General features: G+C 42.2%; 1 protein-coding gene across 1 annotated transcript in view; it reads right to left on the bottom strand.

Annotated features, from left to right (window-relative positions):
* Positions 1–433: 433 nt before the first annotated feature.
* ARPP21 (cAMP regulated phosphoprotein 21) overlaps positions 434–25,097 on the bottom strand; it is a 99,832-nt gene continuing 75,168 nt past the window's right edge. The window contains exons 19-20 of the mRNA XM_079795493.1: positions 2,173–2,318; positions 434–1,108 (exon numbers count right to left, since the gene is read on the bottom strand). Coding sequence (XP_079651619.1) covers positions 851–1,108; positions 2,173–2,318 — 404 coding nt within the window. The 3' untranslated portion in view covers positions 434–850. The remainder of the gene's footprint in view (positions 1,109–2,172; positions 2,319–25,097) is intronic.

Genomic DNA, 25,097 nt, shown 5'->3' on the forward strand with positions numbered 1-25,097 from the left:
CCTAACTGGGGAAGAATAGGTACATGTATTCAATAGGCCTAATACTAAAACCAAAGTATATATTTCAAAAATGTGAAGTCAACAAATGGATGAAATAGATGCCATCTAACTACTGGGACCCATGTTGTATGAGGACAAGGGATTGCAGTTGGCTAAGTGTTTGCCTACTACATCTCCCAATGTGATTCCAGTTCACTTACAAACCCTTAGAACATCTTTTCCGTGCCTTATTAATGAAATAGAGCTCAAAGGGGAAACCAGTGACATATAAGCAAACACATATTGCAAGAGAGAGTAAACCAAACTGGTGGTAAAAACATGACCTTCCTCCATAAGGTCAAATAGTTTTATTTTTGATTAAACACTACAATACAGTATATATCCATTAAAAAAAGAAAACTCTATAGTGTATATAAATTATTCCTTCCAGTCATCAATTCTTTGCTTTTCCATTACAGCTTTGGTACAATATGAGTTCAGCATATAATTTTTAAATACTTTTAGCATCACAAACTCAACACAAAGTACAAAACTAATAATCCAAATTAGGGATATTATGGTCTACACAGTGGTATTCAGTGGTAGGAGAAAATCTTACCTTGATGAATTCATGTCACTAGCTAAGCTATAAAGGCATACCTAGCAGACATGACAGAAATATGCACCATTAACCAGCTAATGTGTGTATTAGTCTTTGTTTTTTGTTTGTTTGTTTGTTTTTACAGAATACCAGCAGCAATCATTTGAGTGTTGAGTGAATAGTTAAGTCCTCAGCCAGTTTTCCCACGTTGCTCCTCTTCCCTTAAAGGCCATGAGTAATGTCTGAAGAAATGTACCACAGCCGGAGCGCTCAGAATTTGACCTGCCACCCGGCATTGCTCATGCTCGCACAGTTTGTCCTGCAGCTAGCTGACATCACGGGGACAGTGCTGGAGGGGCAGTGTGGGCCAATCAGCCTAAGGTTGTTCTGAGGGGTCGGCGGTGTGACATTACAGTAAACAGGCATTCCAGTGGCTGGGAGTGACCCTTGACCTGTCTGGTTAGGTAGCATGATTGGCTGTTGGTATGACTGCTGGGGCAGTCCTGGAGAACCCTGGGTCATTGGCACCTGTAAAAAGACACAAGAGAGAACTGTTCATGAAGAGGTTATTTTGGGGTACGCAGTGAGATACTGTGATGTCGTGAAAAATATTCAAGTTTTTGGGTTCACGAATCTCAGCTCTACCCTTTATTCGCTGTTTCACATTGGACAAGTCACTTAATCTCATTTCCTAGACCATTTGCATAATGTCAGGTACTTCAAGTGCCACCTAGAGGATTGCAAGGATGATGTACACTGCTTGGTACCTGTCTGGCATGCAGTAAATGCGCAGAGGTGTTAGTTCTGAGCCTCTGTCCTCTCTCTTGTGACCATTCTGGGACAGCACTCTGGACCTCCATTCTGGATTTCTCTGTTGGGAAAGCCATGCTCCTATTCTGGTTTTATGCAAACAAAGTGGCCTAGAGCCAACTGTAGCAAGAGGGGCTTTTGTCCCAGGCACCTAAGTCCCTCTCAGCTTTAGAGAACATCTAACATGGAGCTGGAGGTAGACATTGACACAGTGTGAGTAAGGATTGTCAGGGTAGGAGGGCTGAGGATCGGTTCTTCAGGGCCAGAAGTACCTGGTTACCTGGTGCAGCTAAACACGATGATTAAAGCATTTTACTACCCTTCACTTCCTCTTCTAGAGTGCATAACACTATGGGAAATGCAGTTGTTAGGCTCCATAAATGTCCTCTGAATGAATCTGAGATGCCATTTTAAAATCTCATAACTTATAATTGTGGTAAAATGAAGTTTTGGGGGGTATGTAAAACAATGAATGGTAAATTGAGGGCTTTCTCCCAATAAGCAACATTTCTATAGAACGCCCAAAGGTCTTCATCAATAGAAGTTTGGACTAAAGACTTTTCTTGCATGAATAAAAAGTTTATATGGAACCACACTTGGCAAGGAAGGTACATGCCACGGTAATTATAGAAGCAGGCATTTCCCATGTTCTATTCGTCTGTTATAACCTTGCCTCAAAGTCAACCATGAATAGTGGCTGTGCCTAGCACCCGCCCAGCATGGGGGTGTACCCACAGCCTGTTGTTTGGCCAGTGCTATTTTACAACCTTGCTGATGTGCACCTGATAAGAAGACATTGTTGGGTAGGAGACCATCACACTTTGCACCGGAGTTCCTGGTTGGTTGCTCATGACGCTCTGACTCTGAGCCTGCTGCACTCCCATCAGGCCTTGGAACCCCTGTTGACCAGACAAGACGGGCTGGTAACCTGCAAAGGAAAACCATCTTTTGAACTGGCTGTGCCAGGACAAACACAAGTGATATTTGGTGGGGTGAGAGCATTTGTTTACAAGCCAACCTTCAGACATCTCAATCTCCACATTAGGAAAGTGTTATCTAAATGCTTGTTTTGTAAAAATGCTTTTTTGGGTAGGGGTTCTAAGAAGGACAAGAGTATAGCTCTCCAAAATTGATATTTCCATCTTTATGCAGAATAATCCAATGAGCATGTTGTGACAATGGTAAATTCATGACAAACACAGGCACCTCTATTAACATCAGTTGACAGATATAATTTATATCTTTCCTATGTCTTTTGCTTTGGTTTTGCTGACATTTGGAGAATTCACAGATTATCAAGTTCTTTTCTAATTAAATTGACACACTCTTACTTTTTCACCTTTCTGCATAACCTCATGTCACCCAGAGGACACAAACATGCATTTTACTTTCTATGTCTCATGAACAAAACTATTCCCTCCCTGACTGATTTGATGTCCTTTTCCTTAGACAAAAGACCATAACAGCTAGTGAAAGGTATTTCATGTTTTTGTTCTGCGATAACATTCTGGTAAAACACTCCAATAAGTGACCACATACATGTAACAGATGATCCAGAAGGCAACATGTAAAATTTTTATCTGTTTGTGTCCTTCTGGGTGGGTAATTAGTTGAGTTTCTTTTCTTTTGGTGGGCCAGCATTTATTTGTTCTAATTATTTTAATCACCACAAGTAGTTTAAGTATTCTTAAAGGAAGCTATAAACTGTTGTACATGTTGTAGAAAAGTGATGATTTAGGTGAAATGTTATGGTAGCAGAGAAATGAAACAAATTTGCTTCCTGCTGTCAACAAGCTCCTTCCAGAACCCCAAGTTATTAAATGCACTGACTTCCCTAGGAATAAGTGCAGCTTCTCTCTCTCTCTCTTTAATCTTTATTGTTGAAAGTATTACAGTTGCCCCCCCCCCCCCGCTCTTTCCCCCATTAACCCCCTCCACTCCACATCTGTCTCTTCAACCCCCAGGCCTTCACCATACTATTGTTTGTGTCCATGGGTTATGCATATATGTATACAGGTTCTTTGGTTAATCTCTATCCACCCACCCCCTTCCCTACCCCCCCTTCCCTCTGAGATTCCACAGTCTGTTCCATGCTTCTATGTCTCTGGGTCTACTTTGTTCATCAGTTCATTTTGTTCATTAGATTCCACATATGAGTGAGATCATATGAAACTTTTCTTTCTCTGATTGGCTTATTTTGCTTAATAGTGTTATTAGCTTAATTCTCTCCAGGTCCTTCCATGCTGTCTTAAAGGATAAGCGATCCTTCTTTTTTATAGCTGCATAGTATTCCATGGCACAAATGTACCACAGCTTTATCTACTTATCTACAGATGGGTACTTGGGCTGTTTCCAGATCTTAGCTATTGTAAATTGCACTGCTATGAACATATGGGTGCATATATTCTTTCAGCTTGGTATTTTGGATTTCTTAGGATATATTCCTAGCAGTGGGATCTCTGGGTCAAATAGCAGTTCTATATTTAACTTTTTGTGGAAAATCCATACTGGTTTTCCTAGCAGCTGCACCAATCTGCATTCCCACCGCAGCTGCTTTCTTAATACAATTCTCTGAGGGAGAATCTTTAAGATCTTAGATTTTTCTCAACATGAACATTAAAGTCTTACAACTAGATTTCAAAAACAGGACAAAAGTTAAAAAAATTCCTAATCAATATTTATTATTAATAAATAATCTATATTTTGAGTGCATGTGGGAGTTTTACCTTACATTGAGGAAGGTGAAGAAGGATAAAATTATAGTATAGTCTTTATGGAAGACAATATTTTACTACCGTTGGCCATACAAAAAAGTGTATCTTCGTCCATTTTAGAAATATTGTGGAAACATGGCTGGCCAAGAACCACTGAGTTAGGAGGTCGGCTATATTCACCAAAGAGATGGCACAAGGAGTGGTCCGTCTGGAATACCAGAGAGAGCAGCTTGAGAGGCCTGCCTGTGCCCGCCATCAGTGGGTGGAGCAAGTATGTCATCTAGAAAGTCACCTTTTGGCTTTCTCTACATGCCCCATTGCTTTACGTTCATATTCCTCACCTTACTTCATTTTCAGAGTTTTAATGAGTGATTGTGAAGTTTTACAAAGTCACCACCTGTTAAGAATATAATTAAGAGTGATGACCTCCCCAGTAGCCACACTGTGCCCACAGTACCCAGTTACGGCCTTCCTTTACTAGGCTCTGCGGGTTAGACTAGTGACATCAGCTAAAATCGTTTACCGTTTATACAGCAGGGAAAAACCATCAGACTAGGAAACAAGAAAGGTGACTAAGGCCCTGGCACAGTCCTCACTACCTCTCAGAATGCCTCATACGCAGAGACACTTGGGAGAAATTTCTTTTAATATTAATTGCCTATAAAAAATTGTTTTCTATTATTTCCCATTGTCTAGGTCTCCCACTCTAATTCATATATCTGTTGACCCTAAAAAAAGTCTGTTGCTGTTTTACTATTTTGTTTTCACATTTCTCCTAGCCACACACCATTTATTTTCTGGACGTAGAAAGGGTAGCCACACCAAATTCATTGTAACAATAATTGTGAATACAGAGAACATAACAGTATGGTTGTAGAAAACTTGGGACCGAACAGTCTTCCTGACCATTTAGTTCTATAGCAAAGGGCAGGCAGTGTGAACCCATCCATTCTGAAGTCCCTGGGATGGTAAATATAATAAAGCCTTATTTTCCAGTTGAAGAGTCAAAGTACAGGTTGAAAATTAGAGAAATGTCCTAAATTTTTGACTTGGATTTGGCCATATGGTGAAAGGCCAGCTGGCCTCAGTGGACCTTTGGCAGAATACCCACAGCTATCATATAGACAAAAAGAGGGGAGGGCAGCAGGGGAGAGAGGAGGTCAGGAGAGGTGCGGGGGAGAAGGGGCAGTTGCTTCTATTATTTATGTATTTGCTTAGTGACTCCTCCCATCCTTTCACGGAGTCTGTTCAAAACTGAATAGAGGTGGCCTAGGAGAGAGTCACTATTATACCAGCTTTAAGCCCAAATGGGGGTGAAGAGAAAATAAGTCTTATGATAATAGAGATGTGATGACATTCAATAAACAGAACGTTTCGGAAGGCACAGATGAGATAATATTCAAGGAGAGAAAAGAGCGAGGGGGTGGTGTGGCCGCTTCCCAATAAAGGGGCAGAGTCTGTGGGAGCGCGATTCATCTTTGCCGAGAGCCCAGGCCAGGCGCAGAGGCTGCATGCCTCCCTCCCAGCGCCCCCTCTGCCTGATGATTTGTGAACTTTAATATTCAGCTATGCATAGCAATGGGCTACCAGCTCTGTGCTGGGCTTCCCACAGTAAACACACTTAAGGCAAATAAAGATTTATGTGGGGAGCGCATGAAGCTCTACAATTTTGAAATGAAAACTTAAGTATAAAGAAAGCCCAATTTATATTCATGAATCCCATTCGTTACTCCATTTGCTCTCCGGGCAAGAGATTTACACCTGGAATGGTTTAATTGGAGGTACGCATTTCTGTAAATCATGTTACAGCGGGTAGGTAGCAGCGTGGTCCTTCAGACAGGAAGGAGGCCGTGTGGAATGTGAGTCTGAGCTCTGGTCCAGAAACAGACAAATAGACATGCAATAGCGGTGACCTAAGAATGAACTGACAGAGTCTGCCTGGGACACAGCACACCCGAAGGCAGAGATGGCAGCGTCGGTGGCAACCTGCTTATCTCGTCTATTCAAATGAGAAATATGTTCCGGTTTGTCAATTCTCAGCTGTGAAATGATCCATTTTCCATATTTATTGAGGATTAGCAAGATATAGTACATCCTGGGAAACAGAAACAGCACCAGTATCTGCCCTGTAGGCGTGCTATGGAGATCATGAAGACATTAGTGATTTTTATTATTTCTTTCAGTCAAGGTTAATTCCATTTTCAAGTCACATGCCTCCTTTATTTTCTGGAGGTAAAAAGGTTAGGAGTGGACAAATGCCTCCTAGCAAGTAGAAGCATGCATCCCCCTAAGATTGAGGAGTTATAAAATTTCAAATGCCTGGGCCTTATAAATCTGAACATGTAATAGTGTTTCTACTAAAATACAACCGTCATTGAATATTATTTGTAGTTTGAGTATAACTCGTTAATATTCTGTCAAGGATGTAAATGGATTGGGGATTATAAATTGGCATGATTGCCTGATCGACATTATTTAAGCTCGTACTTTACCTGTACTTTCAGGCTTTTGTTTCCCTGGCTATTGGTTTTGGAGGTTGAAGATGGGGGAGGGGTGTAGTTAAGAGGACAAATATCTCCAGAACAAATTAGCTGAGAAGCTAGGCAGTTCTCATCACCTCCCCAACCCACCCAAGCAGTGTACTTTTCATGTTGTGTTTATTAAGTGAAGTATTCTTAATATGACAGAAGGTATTTGCAAGTGATTGAAATTAATAATCTGCTAATATAAAAATCACTGATCTTGGGAGAGTCAAAATACAAATATTTCTCCAGCTTTAAGAAATATTTCTCCCAAGTTCCTAAGGAATGAGCTAGCTGTTTGACTGTGAATCCAATCTCTGCTGTTTGCATATAACTTTGCGATGGAGTTGCAGTAGCTCAGCCGTGGCCTAGCTGGGGAACAATATGAAGAAGAAAAACGCTTTCCCAGGCCTGCCTCTCCCTTTGCTGACTTTTTATAGTTCCTGCATTGCACCACTTTCCAATATCTGCCTGGTTTGTTCCTTGAATTCTATCAGTTCCTCTTCACTTTCATCTCCTTTGAAGCCCTTCCATTATAAACTAGCTAACCAGCTCTACTCCGTGATCACTTACTCTAATCCAAACAGTGAATGAAGAGCTTTTCCCACATTGTCACAACAATCCTGAGAGGCGGTCACTGGTACTAACCTTTTATTAAAAAAAAAAAAAAAAAAGACAACTGCGATTTAGAGGGAGGTAGGAAATTGTCTGAGGCCGCACAGCTAGTAGGAGAGAAAGCCAGAATATAAGTTGTAGTTTTCTGACTTTGGCACCCTTGCTTCTCCTCATTAGATGGTAGTACTATTTCTTATACATTCTTCCAACTTTCATACCTTAACATAACCCCTTCAACGTGGCAGATACTCAATGGCCATTTTACTGTGTTAATTGTTTTCTCAGTACTTAAAACAATTGAGCAAAGTGGACAAGAGTTACGATGTACATGTCGCTGAACGAGATCTTGCTAGTATCCAAGAAAGAAAATCAAAGGCAAAGCATAATTGAAATCAACCCAAACCTCTCAATAACAGTGTTAAAGTTTGTCACTCAGATAATGGGGGCACCAGACACACAATTGGGCTAGAGTGGGGTGGGGTTAGTCAAATGGACTCTAGTCCTCCCATTTACCTCATTAGTTTCTAATGAGCTGATTCTATAGTTTTCAATTTCTAGGACCTTTTCAATGAATGGCTCTCCTCATAGTCTTTGAATACTGTATATTTCCTCTGAATTGCTTTATCAACATGATATTAAAATATAAGGTAAAATAATTTATGTCTACATTAAATGTAAGATCAATTTGGTCATTTGACTCTTCTAGGCAACTGGTTGTCCTGAGGACAGTCTCCTGACTTCTGAAAACAAAAAAAAGTATTCATATTTTGAATGATAAAATAGGTAATAGGAAAAAAGATAAACAGACTGCAGAGTAATCTAGTATGTCAGATGAAGGCCCGGAGAAATCAAGATCCCCCAGGCCACGTAAGAGATTATAGACTGCTGTCATTATGCTTTGTATGCTGTGAACACCATGGATTTGATCCCAAGGTTTACTTCGTTACGAGGGCACTGTCTCTCAGAAAGGAAGTCCTTTCTAGCTTCACCTGCCTGTGGCACTCCGGTGCTCCACATGGCTTGGGAGGGGAGAAGAGATATGCAGCATGACAAACATTGTGTCCCTGTTGTTTCCTGAACCAGGGGTCCTCGGGCACTAAGGAAGGCACCCGATTTCATTGGTCTTGGCAGAGCTGTCCTATCTAATACAAGTCCAAGGTGAAAAAACCCAGGTGTGACAATGTAGGCCAAGGGGGGCCAGCTTTGAGAAGCAAGGGATGAATCTTTTGAAGCATTCTCTATGCCGACCTCCCAGGGTATGGGACCACAAACTCTAATTAGGAGTTTTGAGATGAGAAAGTAGTGTAGATTAACTGGAAGCCTTTGTTAATCTTCAGACTTGTCAATTAAGATATTGGATAAAAATACCTAGCCTTGGAAATCATAATCGGATACTATTCTGTTCTTAGGTATGAAGTAAAATAGCATGAAACACTCCTAAGAATTCAAAAGGAGGAGGACAAGAATTTGCGCTGCCCCCTCCTTAAGACTTATCATGACTTCTTTGGTCTTTGTGTCAATGTCGGCCTTCACCTTATTTATGGACACTCTCTGCATCTATCCTTTCTTTTGCTCACCACTTATTATTCAGTGGTTTTGGTTTCTTAGGAATAGTTGCAGAATGACCTGCAGGGAGGCTGCGTGGGGAACAGGGTAATGTAGCCCGTGTCCCAGGGACGACCAGTCCATCCTAACGAGTTTGAGGAGAGCTGGGACAGGCCATAAGTGGAAGATGCGTCCTGAAGCAGTAGTGTTCTTCGTACGTGCTCTTTTGCTCATTAGCTTTCATACTGCATAGAGTGTACTTCTTAAAAGCCTCTTTACTGTCCCCTGAGAACATCCGCGCATGCATGGGTCATTTTCTAATGGCAATACACATCAGATGAACCATCCTATTACTGCAAGCTCGGGGCCTCTTCACTGCAATTATACCGTCCTGATCCATGTTATCGCAACTACAAAGCTGGTTTTCTTTCTTTTTTTTAAAAAATCGGGGCAAACATGAGAGACATTGTTAAATGACTAGAGGAATGGATCATGCACGGAATTTCAATGAATGCCTCTGAGGGAAGCTAGCATTGAATTCCATTTTAAATGGAAGAGGCTGTCATATTATTGAAGTAATTCTCTGAACTTTTCGGGCCCATAGTGCTGTGCTCACAGCCAGCGAGCTTCAACGACCCAGAGAGAGAAAAGCTGCATGAAGGCGCACAAATGTTTTCAGTTCTTAATGAGGCTGCGTGGCTTAGAAGAAAACGCGGCGTTCTAGTGTCGCATTCTTGCACCTTTACCAGGGTTCATTATGGACGTGCTTAAAGCCAGGCTGGGTGGCAGCAAACTGCTGCTGAAGCAACATAAGGCGTCAGGACAGAGTTGGCTCTAATAACTGTCCCCTCAAATAACATCCCCCCTGGTGGCTATTTTCATTGACGAATTGCTTTTGATCAGTCAGATAGAATGGGATAATCATGAGGTCAAAAGTCATGGGGTCAACATCATTGTGATCAAATTACTGTCACTGTCAGATAGCTACAGGGTGTAACCTAGCCCTGGCCCACTGTTGTTGAAAATAAGTGCTATGGGCACAGATTCAATCTGTAGAAATCTACTTATCACTACAACAGGCAAAATTACCTCATGGGCAACCAATAGTGGGCTAAAAGTGCCAGTGTCCTCTTTATAGAAAAAATATTGTACATTATTTTTCCCCAGTAGTCAAAGATATCTAATTTTCTTTAATTTCAGACTGGCAGGGTTCTTACCCAAAGATCATTTTAGTGGTGGGTTTAAACAATAATACTGTCTCATGGTGGAATCTACTGGAAGGCCATAACCAGGACAGAGACAGTGAAGACCTGAACTTAAGGCAGTTGTGGTGGGAATGGAGAGAAGAGACACTTAGGATGTGAAGGATGTGAGCTGTCAGCAACTGGCATCTAGGAGTTTTAGTGGGGTCACATGTTTGATGGATAAGAGCTTGGATGAATTGACTGTACCAAAATCATGGATATCAGTCGTCTGCTATAAAACTGAACTTTCTGATCAACAAAAACGCTGATTTGTAGTTCTTGATAATTTTCTTGGTGTAAATATTTCTACCATGGTCAATTTCAAGCTTCATATGGCTTAATCAGCTGGCAACATTCCTGACACACACCCCCGCCCCCGTTCCGCTGCTCTAGTGAGCTTGAATGAGAGAGCTCTGGCACACCACTGACTAAATTCAGTGTCAAACAAACTTTCAGTTCACTTACATTTTGTTCCTTTCATCCTTTTTTTCTTCAAGTCTTATTTACTATTTGTTTTTTGACCACTGGTATAAGAATGACTGTAAGCTACTCAGAGCTTATGCAGTCAGTGGAGACAGGCACAGACATCTATAGTACACTGGATGTCTTTAGATAGGAACACATCTCAGACGTATGGACCACTTCTGGTGTGAGTCAGAACCGGGATGCATGTGAGAGAAGGTTTCCAGAAGGTTGTTGGAAAGTAGTATTAGAAGGTGAGCAGGTGTTTGCTCATGGGGTGGGATGAAATGGGAATAATCAAAATAAAGCGGGTATAAACATAAGGACTAGCATGTGAGTAACCCAGAGATGTGAAAAATATGGTCAAGGTGTCTAAGTGTTTAGAGGTGGCAGCAGGTTAGAAACGGGAAGAGGAATACAGAAAGAGAAAAAGGAAGCTGGGCTCAAATCCTAGGGCCTTGAAAACCATTTATAAAATTGGAATTGAATGTTGAAAGAGTAAGAGTGCCATGCGAGGTTTATAAGCAGCACAATAAAATAAGGAACAACCATTTCATCAAGTTTCTTCAGGAGTCACTTGGTGATTGCATATGTAGAGGTAGGGAATTGACTAAGAAGGGCATGGCAATAATCTAGGGTACAGTCAGTGAAGGCATGAACTAAGGCAAAGTGGTAGAGGTGGAGAGAAGGACCACGTTAGAGAGATACTTAGCATGTGAGCTGTCTGAAACTGTCATCTGAGCTGCAGGGAGGGTATGAAAGAAAAGAAAAACCCAAGAACAAATCCCAAGGTTCTCATTTGGTGAGAGTTGATGGTAGTGCTGGTGCGTTGGCCGTACATACAAGAGGGACAGTAAATGGAGATGATCAGTAAATACATAAGCAAAAGAATTCTGGGGCTCACAGAATTAGGCAAACAGCTGGTCTCAGAGATACAGATGTGGAAACCATGAAGACATAGCTGCTCTTGGAGCCAATATATTTATGAGTGGGTACATATTGAGAAGATAATCAAAATGGAGCTCTAAGGCACAATATTACTCAAAGATTGATCTGAAAACACACACACACCTGAGCTTGGTATGAATTTATGTATGCCACCTATAACCAAAGTTTTCCAACGAGAATTTGTCAAGTTTCATTATGGAGTTTGGGGAACATGACTTCCAATTCCCTATTATTCTGTCTCTTCATCAATATTCCAACAAATGGCCTCAAAGTAAAGCCAATGATGTCACAACTCCAAACAGCAATGGAGAGATACTTCCTGTTTATTTAAATAATCAACTCCTGATTATTCTTAGTAATAGCAATAAGAAATATCTTGCATCTCACCATGTGGGAAATTGTTATTTAAATTCATGGTTTTTATCTGGATCGAGACAACAATCAGAAGTCTTCCAGCTTGTGCACACAGATACAAAAATGTGCTTATCTTTTCAGCTGGCTGGAATTGGAGGCTATGGTCAACACTTAAATCCGATTTCACAATAATTAAAGTGAAAATAAAATTGAAGGACAAATGGTCCGTCCTGAAGACTCTTTCAATCATCCCTCTAGGGCAGGCTGTCTCCATGGTGACAGAGCAGTTTTATATTCTTTTTAATGGCCTGCTCCAGGGTAGGAAGAGAAATGATCCAGATCATTCACTTGTTAACTTTTCCCTTCAACCCACGGCATTTAAGGGGACAACTCACACTTCATCATGGTTAAAGCTTTATAAGCACCCAAATGGAGTGTGAGCATCTTAAGAGAGTCTTAGCCTTTGTGCCTGAGGTTCCCTTCCAGGTCTCAGGGGGGCTCCCCTGCCTGGTACAGCCAGCTCTCTAAACCTTTAGGCAGAGGGAGCCCTCTGGGCCCGATACCCCACTGATGTCTTCAGTGTAATGATGATGCAGATACACTCAATCCTGCCTCATCCTCTTGTCTCCACCTCTGATCACCTGCTTCCTGCTTACCCCTCCCCCTAGACCCCTACAAAAGAGCTCTTTTCCCTGGATCCGTGGTTCTCAGCACTGACCTGTTTCTGAATCACTTGGAGGTCCAGTTAGAACATCAATTGCTAGGCTCCATCCCCCACAGGTTCTGATTCAGCAGGTTGGGGCCCAAGAATCTGCCTTTCTGACTAGTTCCCAGGTGATTCGGATGCCACAGGTCTGGGGACCACACTTTGAGAATCACTGCTGGGCCTGCCGCTCAATCGATCCTTCTGCCTTGCATCCATGTTGTTTAATCCACCCCTTTCCCCATCATAGAGTGGGTGGTGGGATCTGACAAACACTCTGTGGGAGGCCACCTCCCCCTCTGACTTCATTTTCATTATCTGTAAGATGGGGACAATCCTTTCCTCAAGGAAAAAGCTGACCAAGGTCAGCTGCTTCCTCTTACCCTCTTTGCCTTCTGGAAAAAAGTTCCTTCTAATAGCAAATCAAGAGGGCTCGGCACTCTTCCTGATCCCTCCCCTTGCTGTTGAGATGGGGCAGACATAGGTCCAGAAAAGAAAGGGAGGAAGAAATATGGGAAGAAGCTGAAAATGGAGTGGAGAGGGAAGAAAACACTCATCTGAAACATCATGTTTGGCATTCTCAGCTTTATGTTAGCATTGGGTGAGACATCTGGGAAAACCAGACTTTTGTAGCCTTGTGTTTTTCAGGACATAACTGTGACTTTGCTAACCAATGGTTATGCTCTCTTGCGATTGAGCCTCAACCTTCCTTTGGCCCAAATGAAAAGCAAGCACCAAGGGACCAGGACCTCCCCTACTTTCTGTGCTACAGCAGACATCTCGCATTCGCTGCTTTTCTGAATCTCTTCTTGGCCTCATCTAAGCTGCTGTCACTCAAATGGACTGGGTACAATGGTTCTAACACCTCCTGGTCCACGGAGCTCTGGTGACGATGCTGGGGTGCAGAGGGCTAAGGAAGACTTGCACAGGATCACACACAGAATTTCTCATACATGGGGTCAAAATCCCACTTCCCTGCTAGTCACTTTGTCAGCATCCATACTATAGTGCTTCTCCAATAGGACAGACTGGACAACTAGGGATTTTTGTTTCCTTGCCACACATCTGTCAGTTCTGCTGCTGCTGTTATATCATTAATGTGACCTTGGAGAATTCTATGTACCTGAACTAGAGCTCATCTAGCTGGCTATCAATAGACTTCTCTAAAATAACACACAGTAGGGCATTAGGGAGAAAGAAAATAAGGGTTCTGAAGATTCAAAGAAGTTATAATGAGTTGCAAAAAACAGAATCAAACCATCTCTTTTGAAACTATCAGCACAACTATATCCCAATATTTGGATGCAGATATTAGCAGTTATATATACCAACAGGCAGCATTCTGTGGAGGTCCTATAGTGGGTTAGTAGAGACCACATTTGCACTCCATCCAGGAAAAGCAAGCATTCTCCATTCTTCATTATTGTGTGTGCCTGACTCTACTCACTGAGCTAAGCCCTTTCGATGTGGGCATAATTATTGTCCTCATTTTACAGAGGACCACAATGAAGCACGGGGAACTGAGTAGACTGTTTGGGGCCACCCAGCCCAGGAGCGCCAGAATTAAGTCACTAGTGTTCTGCTGGTTTCGTTGCCACCACCTGGTCCTGGCAGGCGACAGAATCCCACTCGAAGGGTTCATGGGAGGAGATGCTACTATACAGAACATTGCCAGATGAGTAGGCAAGTTAAGGGGCCAACAGGAGAGAGAGGCATCAGAGCCTAACAACAGTGGGGAAGGGTTTTCTCCCAGCGGCCTGAGGGCCTCAGGGGAGGAGCCAGTGTACAGAGGCCTTCAGTAAGAGCTGAAGGGGCCATCTGGAGAACCGAGTGCACCCAAGGCCAGCGACAGCTGAAGGGACTCTGATCTCTCTCTCCTTCTTCCCTCTGATCTCTTGTCACTGATACCTTCCATTAGGAAAAACACCCTCCCATCCCCACTCCACCTTCCCCTATCCCCTCCTCCCCCCGACCCCGGGAAGCACAGGGCAGAGGAACCTGCGAGAGCAGTGTGTGGTCAGGAGAGAAAGACAGAGAGTGGCTATGTGGTGGCAGGAGAGGCAAAGGGAGACGAACCAGCAAATCCCTCCCCTTCAGTGATTACAGGAATACACTCCTGCAAGCTACAGAGTCCAATGAAGATTTTAAAGAGAGTCAGATGATAATTTCAGCCAAGCACCGTCTCTTGGTTTTATAGATCTTTTTCCCCTTCAGAAATGATCCTTTTTAACACCTGATAATATGTCAGACTGTGCACTTAGCATGACTGCTTTTGGCAATTAAGTAAATGTTAACTCTCAGATTTTTATGTCACTAGATATTGGGGCAGAATATTTGACTCTTTGCCCTAATGCTTGCCTTTCCATTTAGAGGAAATGGCAACATTTGTAGGGAATTGATAATAATGTAGGAAGTACTATTAAGTAATGCTACTGTTTAAATACCCTGTAGGGCAAAGAATAAAAAGTTAAATTATGATTCAACTCGAGCAGTGCGACTCATTTGGTTGAACTTGACATTTTCCTGCGCTGGCTGCATCTCCAGAAGGCTGAGAGCAGATGGATAACAATAGGCAGAGACTATTGGAGGGGAAATGAAAGATAGAAGGGGGGCCTAGTTTATTTCTGCAGCGATACCTGCATTCCCCAAGCTTATTTGGTTTAGAAAATGCTCTGCCATAAATTAGTCTCAAGTTTAGTACAGTTAGCTCTAACTTTTCAAACATTTAAAGCAGCGATCCTAAGATGAAATAGTGTGAAGGGGTATTTAAATGAGACTTGAAATAAGCATTCCGGTGTTAAAGCTGAGTTTCTGCTTCTTAATGGAAAAAAAATCACAGGCTCTGTAATCAGACAGAAGGGACTGACTGCTCTCTCCCACCCCCGGTTCTGAGACTGGGGGAAGTTATCTCAAATCTCTGAGCCTTGTTTTGCTTGCCTGTTAACTGGGGGCTAATAACTTCTAATTCCCAGGGCTTCTGTGAAGGTCAGGTAGATATCGGGTAATGTGACTCACGCATTCTTCAGCACCTGGCATTTCCTACATGGCAGCTGGCATTTATTTCCATCAAATGGTGCTACCTAAATGACAGTGTTTTCATTCCCTTCAGAATCGTTCCCTAAGTGAAAAACAATTGGGAATTGTAACAATACCTGGATGGACTCCACCTGCCTCTTCCTCCCCCCAAAAATCTTGGCACTGCTCCTTCTAGCTGACCATAGTCCCACTTCAGTACCCTCCAATGCCTGTGAGCCAAGGCCCGGTCAAGTGCAGTCCACCTGGACGCCACGATTGTGCTCTTCTGCCCCTGGGTTGTGTGGAAAGGGTAATCAGCGAAGCAGTTCTGTATGGGAGGGCAGGCAAAGCACCTGCAGAGCAGCGAGTGCGAAAGGCAAGCTGGTGTGCCTTGGGAGCAATTACTTGGAAGCAGGCAGGAATCATTAGGAAAGGCACGTGGGCCCGGACTCCAAGCACTGGTGGAACGCTGGTTTCTAGGCTGCTGCTTCAGGACAGCCAGGGCGCCGGATTCTTTAGTTAGAGGCTCTACTCCACGTTTCATCCCACAGACCGAGGCCTCCTTTTGTTCCCATGCAAGAAACAAACCCACTTCCCCTCTGTCTCCTGTCTCCTGATTGAAGCTCTACTGGCACCTCCCGCAGGCTCCATCGGCTGCCCCTGATCCGAGCCCTCAGGGAAAGGAGAGCTCCCTCTCCTCATCAGAAGCTGTCTGAGGGCAACAGGGTGCCGAGTGCATCCTGGGCACCTTCCGGTCCTTTGTGGTGACTTATTAAATAGAGGAACCTGTCACCACATCACAGAGAAGGTACAAAGAGGGGCCCAGCCGCCGCCTCGGCGTCCCAGCACCTAGACCCCGAGATCCTTGCAGAGCCACGGAATACCTCCACTTTAGCAACATTGCTAATCTCTTTTGTACTAATTTTTTGTGCTAGATGATAAAGCAAGTGATTTTTAAGAAAAAACATTTTCAGTTGACATTGATTATATTATAGTATTCTTTCAAATGCAATATTTGATATTCATTATATATATGGACCAATTTTACTTTTTCCCATTTAACAAATGAAAAATGTTCACGTGCTTTTTATTTAACTATGTTCGTAAAAAAAAAATCATGATTTGTGAACAAATATATTCTGAAATGTTGGCCCAAGTGAATAACAACATGGACATTTCAGTTAAAGACATGTTAAAGTATCATAATCGATTTTTAAAATTCTTTTAAACTTGATGTTATACTTTAAGCACTAAAAATTAACTGGCTGGTTTTGATGATTTTGTTTTGTTCCTAACTTATGAGATAAAGAAAAGGATTCAGGCTGCTCACTGCAAGCACTTATCCACAGAAAGACACACTGAAGATTAGAGATACCGAAGTCCTTCTAAACATACAAATGTCACCACTTTCCTCTTTTGAACTTTAGAATATCTTTGTTTACTTTTAGTCATTAGTTTTACTTAGTATACATTGCCCACAGCGGCACAACAGAAAAATTAAAATCTACCTCCTTCAATTCTAATAGTTTGTTTTTTTAAATAACAGAGTCAAAGAGATACATACAGTCACCCTATATATAACTGCACTGTTAATGCCTGTTTCTCTAGTGTAATTAATATCCTCCCTTTTTACTCTCAAATGTGTAGGAGTTCAGGTGATAATTGTACAATGACTATATACGTATACACTGAGTGGCCAGATTATTATGATCTCTGAACGCATAATAATCTGGCCACTCAGAGTGTGTGTGTGTGTATACATATATATATATTAGAGGCCCAGGTGCATGAATTCGTGCATGGGTGGGGTCCGGCCAGCCTAGCCAGGGGGAGGGGACATGGGTGGTTGGCCGGCCTGCCTGCTGGTTGAACTCCTGGTCGAGAGGACAATTTGCATATTAGCCTTTTATTATATAGAATATACACTGAGTGGCCAGATTATTATGCGTTCAGAGATCATAATAATCTGGCCACTCAGTGTATTTATGTATACACACATATACAAACGTGTGTTTGCATGTGTATCAGATGTGTATATATAAATATGCACATATACATATATACTAGAGGTCCGATGCACAAAATTCGTGCAAGAGTAGGCCTTCCTTCCTCCATCTGCTGGCTTCCCTCTGGCACCCGGGACCCGGGCTTCCCTCGAAGCCCCGGCTTTGTCTGGAAGGTCGTTCGGTCTAATGAGCATATTATGCTTTTATTATTATAGATAGGTAAATATACTTTTTTTAGGAAACTAGTGGAGATTTTATTGAAATGAATTTAGAGGAAGTTTACTCTTTCTGTGTTCCTCATAAATTGCATCTCCACATTTGTTGTTCTCTGTCTTTAACCAATGGTCCATTATGCATATGTGTTAAGCAATGTATGGCTTAGAATTGAAAGTATTTAAATGTTTGGCAGATAATTGGGTTCAAAAAAGTGCAAAAGAAATGAGTGACTGAGGCACTGTGTGCTCTCTTCTAATCCCTACTCACAGCCTCCCACTCAGTGTCTTCAGAATTCCTTTTGGGGGAGGGAAGAGGGATGGAGTAGTTATAATAATTTGCAGTATTAATCTTCTTTAAGTTGACAGTTTAATGTTTGCAACAGCAGGTACTTCCAGAAATCCTTAAATCTACTGTTTGGGAATTGCTTCTTAATTTCCTCACTAGCCTTTGAAAGGGGGGAGACCAGGGCAACGAAACAATAGGCACCAGTGGGAAATGTATTGATCAAGGACACTGACATTTAACAGAGAGCTCTATGGATCTCATTGAAAATATGATGAAAGTCTTGGGCTCTTTTTCTAGTCAATTGTACCCTGACACATAAAAAACATTTTGCATAAAATTTTTCTGGTTTCAGGAACTCCAGAAATGTAGTCACAAAATACTGAATTGAAAAGTCCTCATCTAGCCGGAAAGATGAGTAATTCTCATTCTTTTTCATTCAGATGTATGAATGAAATTCTAATGGAGTTCACTTCCCAATACGCTCGCCAGTAAGAAGTTAAGCACTAAAAAGGAGTGGTGGTGATGGGGGGCAGGGCTTGAGGTACCCACAGGGAATACGTGTGCCTTGATGACCAGTATTTTAATGTCACTTAGACAAGCTCAGGCATCTCTGACTGATCCAAGGGAAACTACCAACAGAAGTAAGATGTTCCTTTGAAACATCTTTGTGAATTGAATATTGAAGGGAAGCCTGATAGGGGCATCCCAAAATACAAGGTGGGGCAAAGGTAGGTTTACAGTTGTGTGTATGCAAAACAGTTTATTCTCCTATTGCTCCTTATTCATTATTGTGTTCTTTTCCATACGAACAACTGTAAACCTACATTTGCCCCCCACTGTATAAAGTCTATCATTTAAAATGTTTCTCACTTAGTACTATTTTCAGCCATGTTTTTAAAAATTGTCTGTCATATGAGAAATCCTTTTTAATCTCTTGTTAAATTGGTAAGCACATCTGTAGGGTGGGGTGTTTGACCTTGGCTACAAGCACAGCTGATACTGAGCTTCGAGGCTGAACAGCCAAGGCAGGACACAGACACCCTCTTACCAAAGTGCTTGATGAAAATGGAGTCGGGGGAACCTCCCCACGAACACATGGGCTTAGCTGACACCACACCTCTCCTGCTACCGGGGAACACACAGCCCCAGAAGCCCAGACTGAAATACATGTCGCCAAACGTGCAGCATAGCACAATGATTAGTTTCATTATGAACTTACTAAAAACACACAGAGCTGTTCCACTGGAGAATACAATTTTAATTAAGGAAAGTTAGTATTACAGCAGGTGAGGGCCCTGGGAAAGCTTCTGTGATGAGATTGCATGACCAAGACTTCCTCAGCGGCCTGGAATTATTAACAAGATCTTGATGAAGGGTGTAGTTAGGTGAGTGGCTTAAAAATAGATGATTACAACTGCTTTACCTCGGCGTGAAAGAGCTGCTATTCGATATCTAACACCCAAGGCTATACCTCTAATGATGCCTCCGTGGATGCCAATATCTCATCGTAAGACATTTCTTTGGGAGGAAGCAGAGATGATTACTGTCGTGTTTTGCAGGCACAGATTGTCAAGGCATGAGGGGCCGTGTAGTATTGCCAAGACCTGGCCTTGGGAGCTAGACTCTTTGTGGACCCTGAGGGAGTTTAGCCCTCACCCCCTCACCTTGTCAAACCTCTGTTCCCATCAACTGTAAAATGGGGAAGGTGATACAATTGTTGACAGCAGTCTCCTAGGATTGGGGAGGATTAAGTGGTAGAAAGCTGTAAGCATACTGCCTGGTATATGGAAAGCACTCAGTTGCTTTTATTTAAAACTTAAAAAAAAAAAAAAAAGATCTGAAGTTAGAACTTCACTTGCTTTTTAAAAGTACTTTCTTACCATGGTTTTCCCAAAAGGCTTCACGCTCTAATAATATTCTTTCTCCCTGAGATGCTGTACTTTTTACTTAAAGACATCGTGTTGAGGCCTATCCTATGAATAACTAGAAACTCGGTGCTTACTTGGGCTGAGGATATGGCTAAGAAAGCTACTTTATAAAGTACAAAATCCTTTTTCATCTCACATCAATAAAAAGTAAAATAGCTACCAGGAACAGGCCGCCGCAGGCAAAAATAATTACAGTCTAATAATGCCAGGCTCCGTGACAGAAGTGAGATTCTGGAAGAGCAGCTGACCCGGCTCCGGCTCGCCCCCTGCACTGGGAGGCTGACATCCACACATCAGCCCAGGCAAAGCCTGTGCAGCTGTCCTCAGACATCCAACGCCCATTCCTTTTCCTGCAACTAAGGGATCTGTGATCACCACACAGATGATTGCCCCAAATAAAGGGGAATAAAAAGAGGGGAGGATTGTATCTTGTAGAGGTGAATTCACTGGACTGGAAAGAAAACAGGTTGGCTTTGAAAAAGGCATAATGGAGATGTGAATAGAGGACCACCCAGGGAGACACTGCCTCACCTCTGAATGCAGTAAACATACCCCATCTCTCACAAGGATTGACATGCCATGCCGATCACTGGGCAATTGCTTGGCACCCTGAAGGCCAGCTCATGACTTTTACGTCGTCGTGTCACCCTGAGCTAGTGACAACTACCCTGGGCCCGAGTTTCCTCACCACCATGTCCCTGTGTAGCTAAGGACTCGAGCTGAGTCGGACCCGTTTAAGACCTCCTCTGAGTCATTCCGAAGTTCAAACAGAATTGCTTTATTTGAGGATAATGAAGAAATTATGCCGACACACCCTTTTTAAGCTCTGGAAGATGCTTTCCATTGATATATCTCTCCTTTTTATCTCCCTCCCAAGAATAGCTGGTCCTGATACCAGATCCTTCAACAGATGCCCCCAAATGTTTCAAATACATTTGTCAAATTTATCACAGGTTCCTTTCTGACGGCATGCAACAACCAGATGCAACCAGAATGAGAACTTGAATGACTTAAGAAGAACTGCTACACTTGCTACCCAAGAAGATAATATTGAAGCTGAACCAAATCCGATATTAAGTTAAAAAAAAAAAAATAGAACTCTGCCTGATGTGAATTGGATTTTTCCAAAATCTATGAAGATCAGTCTATATCTATATCTTTTGGGAGGAAACAAACAAACCAAAAAAAGTCCTCTTGATTTGAATCGAGTACAACGTCCCAAAAACCTTTAAAAATATACTGTTAATGTATATGCAGTGATTTAAAAAGTCACCTTTCTTCTCCTTCCTGATGACAATCCCTTTAAAGAGACTGCATCTGGGTTATGTATCTTTGTTTCACTGTTCTGACTGTGCTTACTCCATACCCTCCATGCAGTTACAATGCCTGCACACAGCAGATGCTCAGTACATGCACTATTACCGAGTGCATGTTGATAGAAAAAAACAGCATTACTTCCCAACGTTACGTAGAATTTCACCTAGACGTTTTGTTTCTAAAGAGTGGAACCCGGGGGCCCAGAAGTAAAACGGGCAATGGACAGCGAAGTGCCGAAGGCCAGGGAAACTGATCGAAAGCCCAGCAGGGAAGAACGGTCATCCTCAACTCTGATTTCCCTTCTGGCCACGGGTGACTCTGGCTCTCTCAGGAGTGAGAGAAAGGAAATTGTCTCAGATGGAGCCTCGGGTCACACACAGACGATGAATGCTATAGCGTTGGGCGCAGCACAGAACTCGCTAGACCTCAGTTGCTTAGATGACAAATGAGAGTACTGGGTGATTCCTTCAGCTCCAGCCACTCGTGACCTTAATGTTTTGCCAATATTGGCAGGCATTCTCCTGCTCTACTTTGAAAACCGTGCATCTTTATTGATGATTCATCAATTCTGTCACACCAAACTGCCACCATGGACCAAAATGACACACGACAGCATATCCTCCCCATTGTCACAAAAGACACATAAATGACAGGCCGTCATGGAGAATTGTGACATGAGAATACAGTCGGCAGACTCCTGCTTATGGCTTTAACATGGGAAGTTTAAGTCTGCAGGCTTTCCACCAGGCTCGAAGGTTGCTCAGCAACTGTGGCAATGACCAACGTTGGCGCAGTCACTGCTACCAGTGAAAACTCTTAATCAAGTATGTTCTCACTTCTGAAGGTTGGGCGTCATCCAGCCCATTCTTCTGAAAACATGGCAGCGGCTGTGTCACCACCAGTGGCCAGTGCTGTTTGTGGGGGAAAGAACCACATGCTATCAGAGTGCTTTGTCCTCCACTCATGGCGATAAAAGGCCGCCATTCCAAGAACCATAGCAGCTTCAACTATAAAAGCATCGAAGAGTTTCTAAGACTAAGAAGGCTGAGCCATTTACTAATATATACCCTAAAAGACTGCAATTGATAAAACCAAGCCAGTCTTTCCTAGGCCAAGATGAAAAGAAATGAGTGAAAGGAGAACTTCTAGACATTTAAAAGACCAAAGATGTTCCTTCTTCAAGAGAGCTTAAAAGCCCAATAATGTTGCTCCTACTGGGAAGAAGTGCATCCTATACAATAGGTTTGCCTTTAATCCCAGAGATAACAAAAAAGAAGTGTGGTTCAGATGAGTGTTTTGCAGTCAATAGATACTGTGAGTGAGAAGGCTTCTAACTGCTTTTCTATTTGCCTGGATGCAGTGGGTTCTATTAACCATGACAACACAGCGGATTTAAGCAGTGAGCAACCTGGATTGTGAAAACTCTGAGTGGGCTACGTACCCCCACACTCCCACAGCTGTACACTTTTTATTTTTGTAGGTAGAGGTACACTCTTCAAGCCAAAGCAGCATATGCTCTTCTAAGCAATGCCTCTACTCCCACACTGTTTCTATCTCAAATTGCCTTTTCTGGTTCTTGGGAGGTGGTATGGCTTTAAGAATGTATACCTGTCTAGGCAGGTAGCAATGAGACAGTTTATCAAACTATCACCAAATGATCACCAAGGTGGCCTGGATGGACTACCAAGAATAATACTGTAATCTGACAAAGTATTACTCATTGCAGTGAGGGAAGCCATACAGCAAGGGAAGTATGGGGTGTCTTACCGACAGAGGATAGAAGACAATATAGGGAGTTTAGATGGCATTTAAAGGAAGCAGAGCAGGGCTGTGTCTGGACTGTGTTTCTTTTTGGACTACACCTTTAAGACAGAGGTGGAATGTCTTGTTCAGAAACACCTATCTGAAACCTTGCACATGAGATGTTTAGGCTGCTCCTCTGTGTAGGTCTTCTAGGCAGGAGTGTGAAGTTTTATTCTTCCACTGATATCAATTCAAACAGAAAGATGTGATAGTTTGTCAGTTTAGAGGACAAGGTTTATCTGGTGGCTGGGGCACTGTAGAGCTCCAACAGGATCTTGGGAGACATGTTTCCCATTCATGTTGCTCCTGCTGTCCTCTGTGTCTGTTATTCCAGCCGAATGAATGGCTGGGCACATTACTTGCTCAGTGCAAGCTAATTTTTACTGTCTCAAGTTATAGATATAGAATCATATAGAAGTAGAGAGAACTAGATGGGAGAAAAAGACAGGTGTGTGTAATGCCTCCAAGAATTATCGATAATCATTTCCTTTCACCTTTCATCTAGGCTTAACACAGGTTGACACCCCTACGGAGAAATCCCTTTTTTCTAGCCCTTTCTCATTTCCATAACATCCCTAATGCTTTAGTAAACTGTCTTTAAAAAGAACTCAGGATATTGATAAACGTCACCAATTATCACCCGTGTTTAAAGAACAAAATTGCAAGCATTTAATGATAAAATAATTATAGTCCTAAAACTGTAATATTGTAATAATTTAGAACAGGATGCAGGTGGCCTCTCAGTGAAAAGACAATTAAATGAGAGTGAGTCATGCTCAATTAAGCACTTGGAGAAAAATGTAAAACTCAACATGCCAAAGTGGCATTTTTAGTAAAAAGCAAATTTGTGAATGGGATGCCATTCCAAGCAGGTACCCATGAAGGCATGCTATAATTTATTGTGCAGCTCCTTTCTTCAAAGATGTGCTGCTTTAAATGAATGATATTGCCATAAATCAAATATCAGTAATTTTTCTTTTCTAAATGGGTATTTATAAAACAGTGGTACTTCCATAAATGATTGTAATCACAAATATCTGTCTTAGGCCATGTCCCATATTTTGGAAAAATGAGTAAATCTTCCCAAAATTATAGTTTGCCTTCCAGTTAAGCTGCTTGAAGCAGAATTTCCCCACTGAATCCATTCTAGGCAATGGGATCCCTTCAATGGACTCAAAGAGGGAGGGGCACGGGGTGGAAACAGAGGTAGTGGGAAGGAGAGAGGTAAATTGCACCTACTTACTAGTAAAACAGTCGAGACTCTGAGATCCATCTTCACCTGCATCCTCTTCATCCTTTTAACACACACACACACACACACACAGGAATGCATGGGCACTGAGGATATGAGCCTGGAGCTGGGGGGCGGTTTACTGGATTAGATATCAGAGAGGCAAGGTGGTGGCTCATGGAGCCAGAAACTGTATAGAAATGCGGGCAATGGAAAGATGAAAAGAATGGGGTGCATCTTGATTAAACTGGGGATGCTGATGGGAGAGTTGTGATGCCAACTTGGATACTTACATTTAGGATTATTTAAGGAGTAGAATGGGATCACTACCTAGAGGTTGGAAAGCACTGGTTTGGAGATACTGTAATTAGGCCTAACGAAGGGGTTTATAGAGTTCTTATTAATAGCTAGTGGGTAGTTTGATATAAAAATGAACAGCACTGCAAACTTCCAGAGATGGGTGGAAAAATCTAAAATTCATACCAGTCCCTTATTGATAATAAAGACAGAAAGAATGAAAGCTAACTCAAATATTACAATATGCATGGGAAAGCACTTGGCTTTGAAACAAATTTGTTTCTAATTATAAGACCTGGCTTCTTTATAGACACTGTTTTCTCTGCTTGGAGTGAACTATTGAGGCAATTACAAACAAAAGTAGTTTCTTATCATGTAAGAAGGGATGGCAAATTAGTTTATAAATATTTAGCAGTTTTTAAGGCAAGCCAATAAAAAAGAACACAGTTTATTGTCCATCATGCTGAATAGAGTCCTGAAATAGTATTAAAATTAGATTGTT

This window comes from Cnephaeus nilssonii, assembly GCF_951640355.1.
Source record: "Cnephaeus nilssonii genome assembly, chromosome: 17".
NCBI classification, from domain to species: domain Eukaryota; kingdom Metazoa; phylum Chordata; class Mammalia; order Chiroptera; family Vespertilionidae; genus Cnephaeus; species Cnephaeus nilssonii.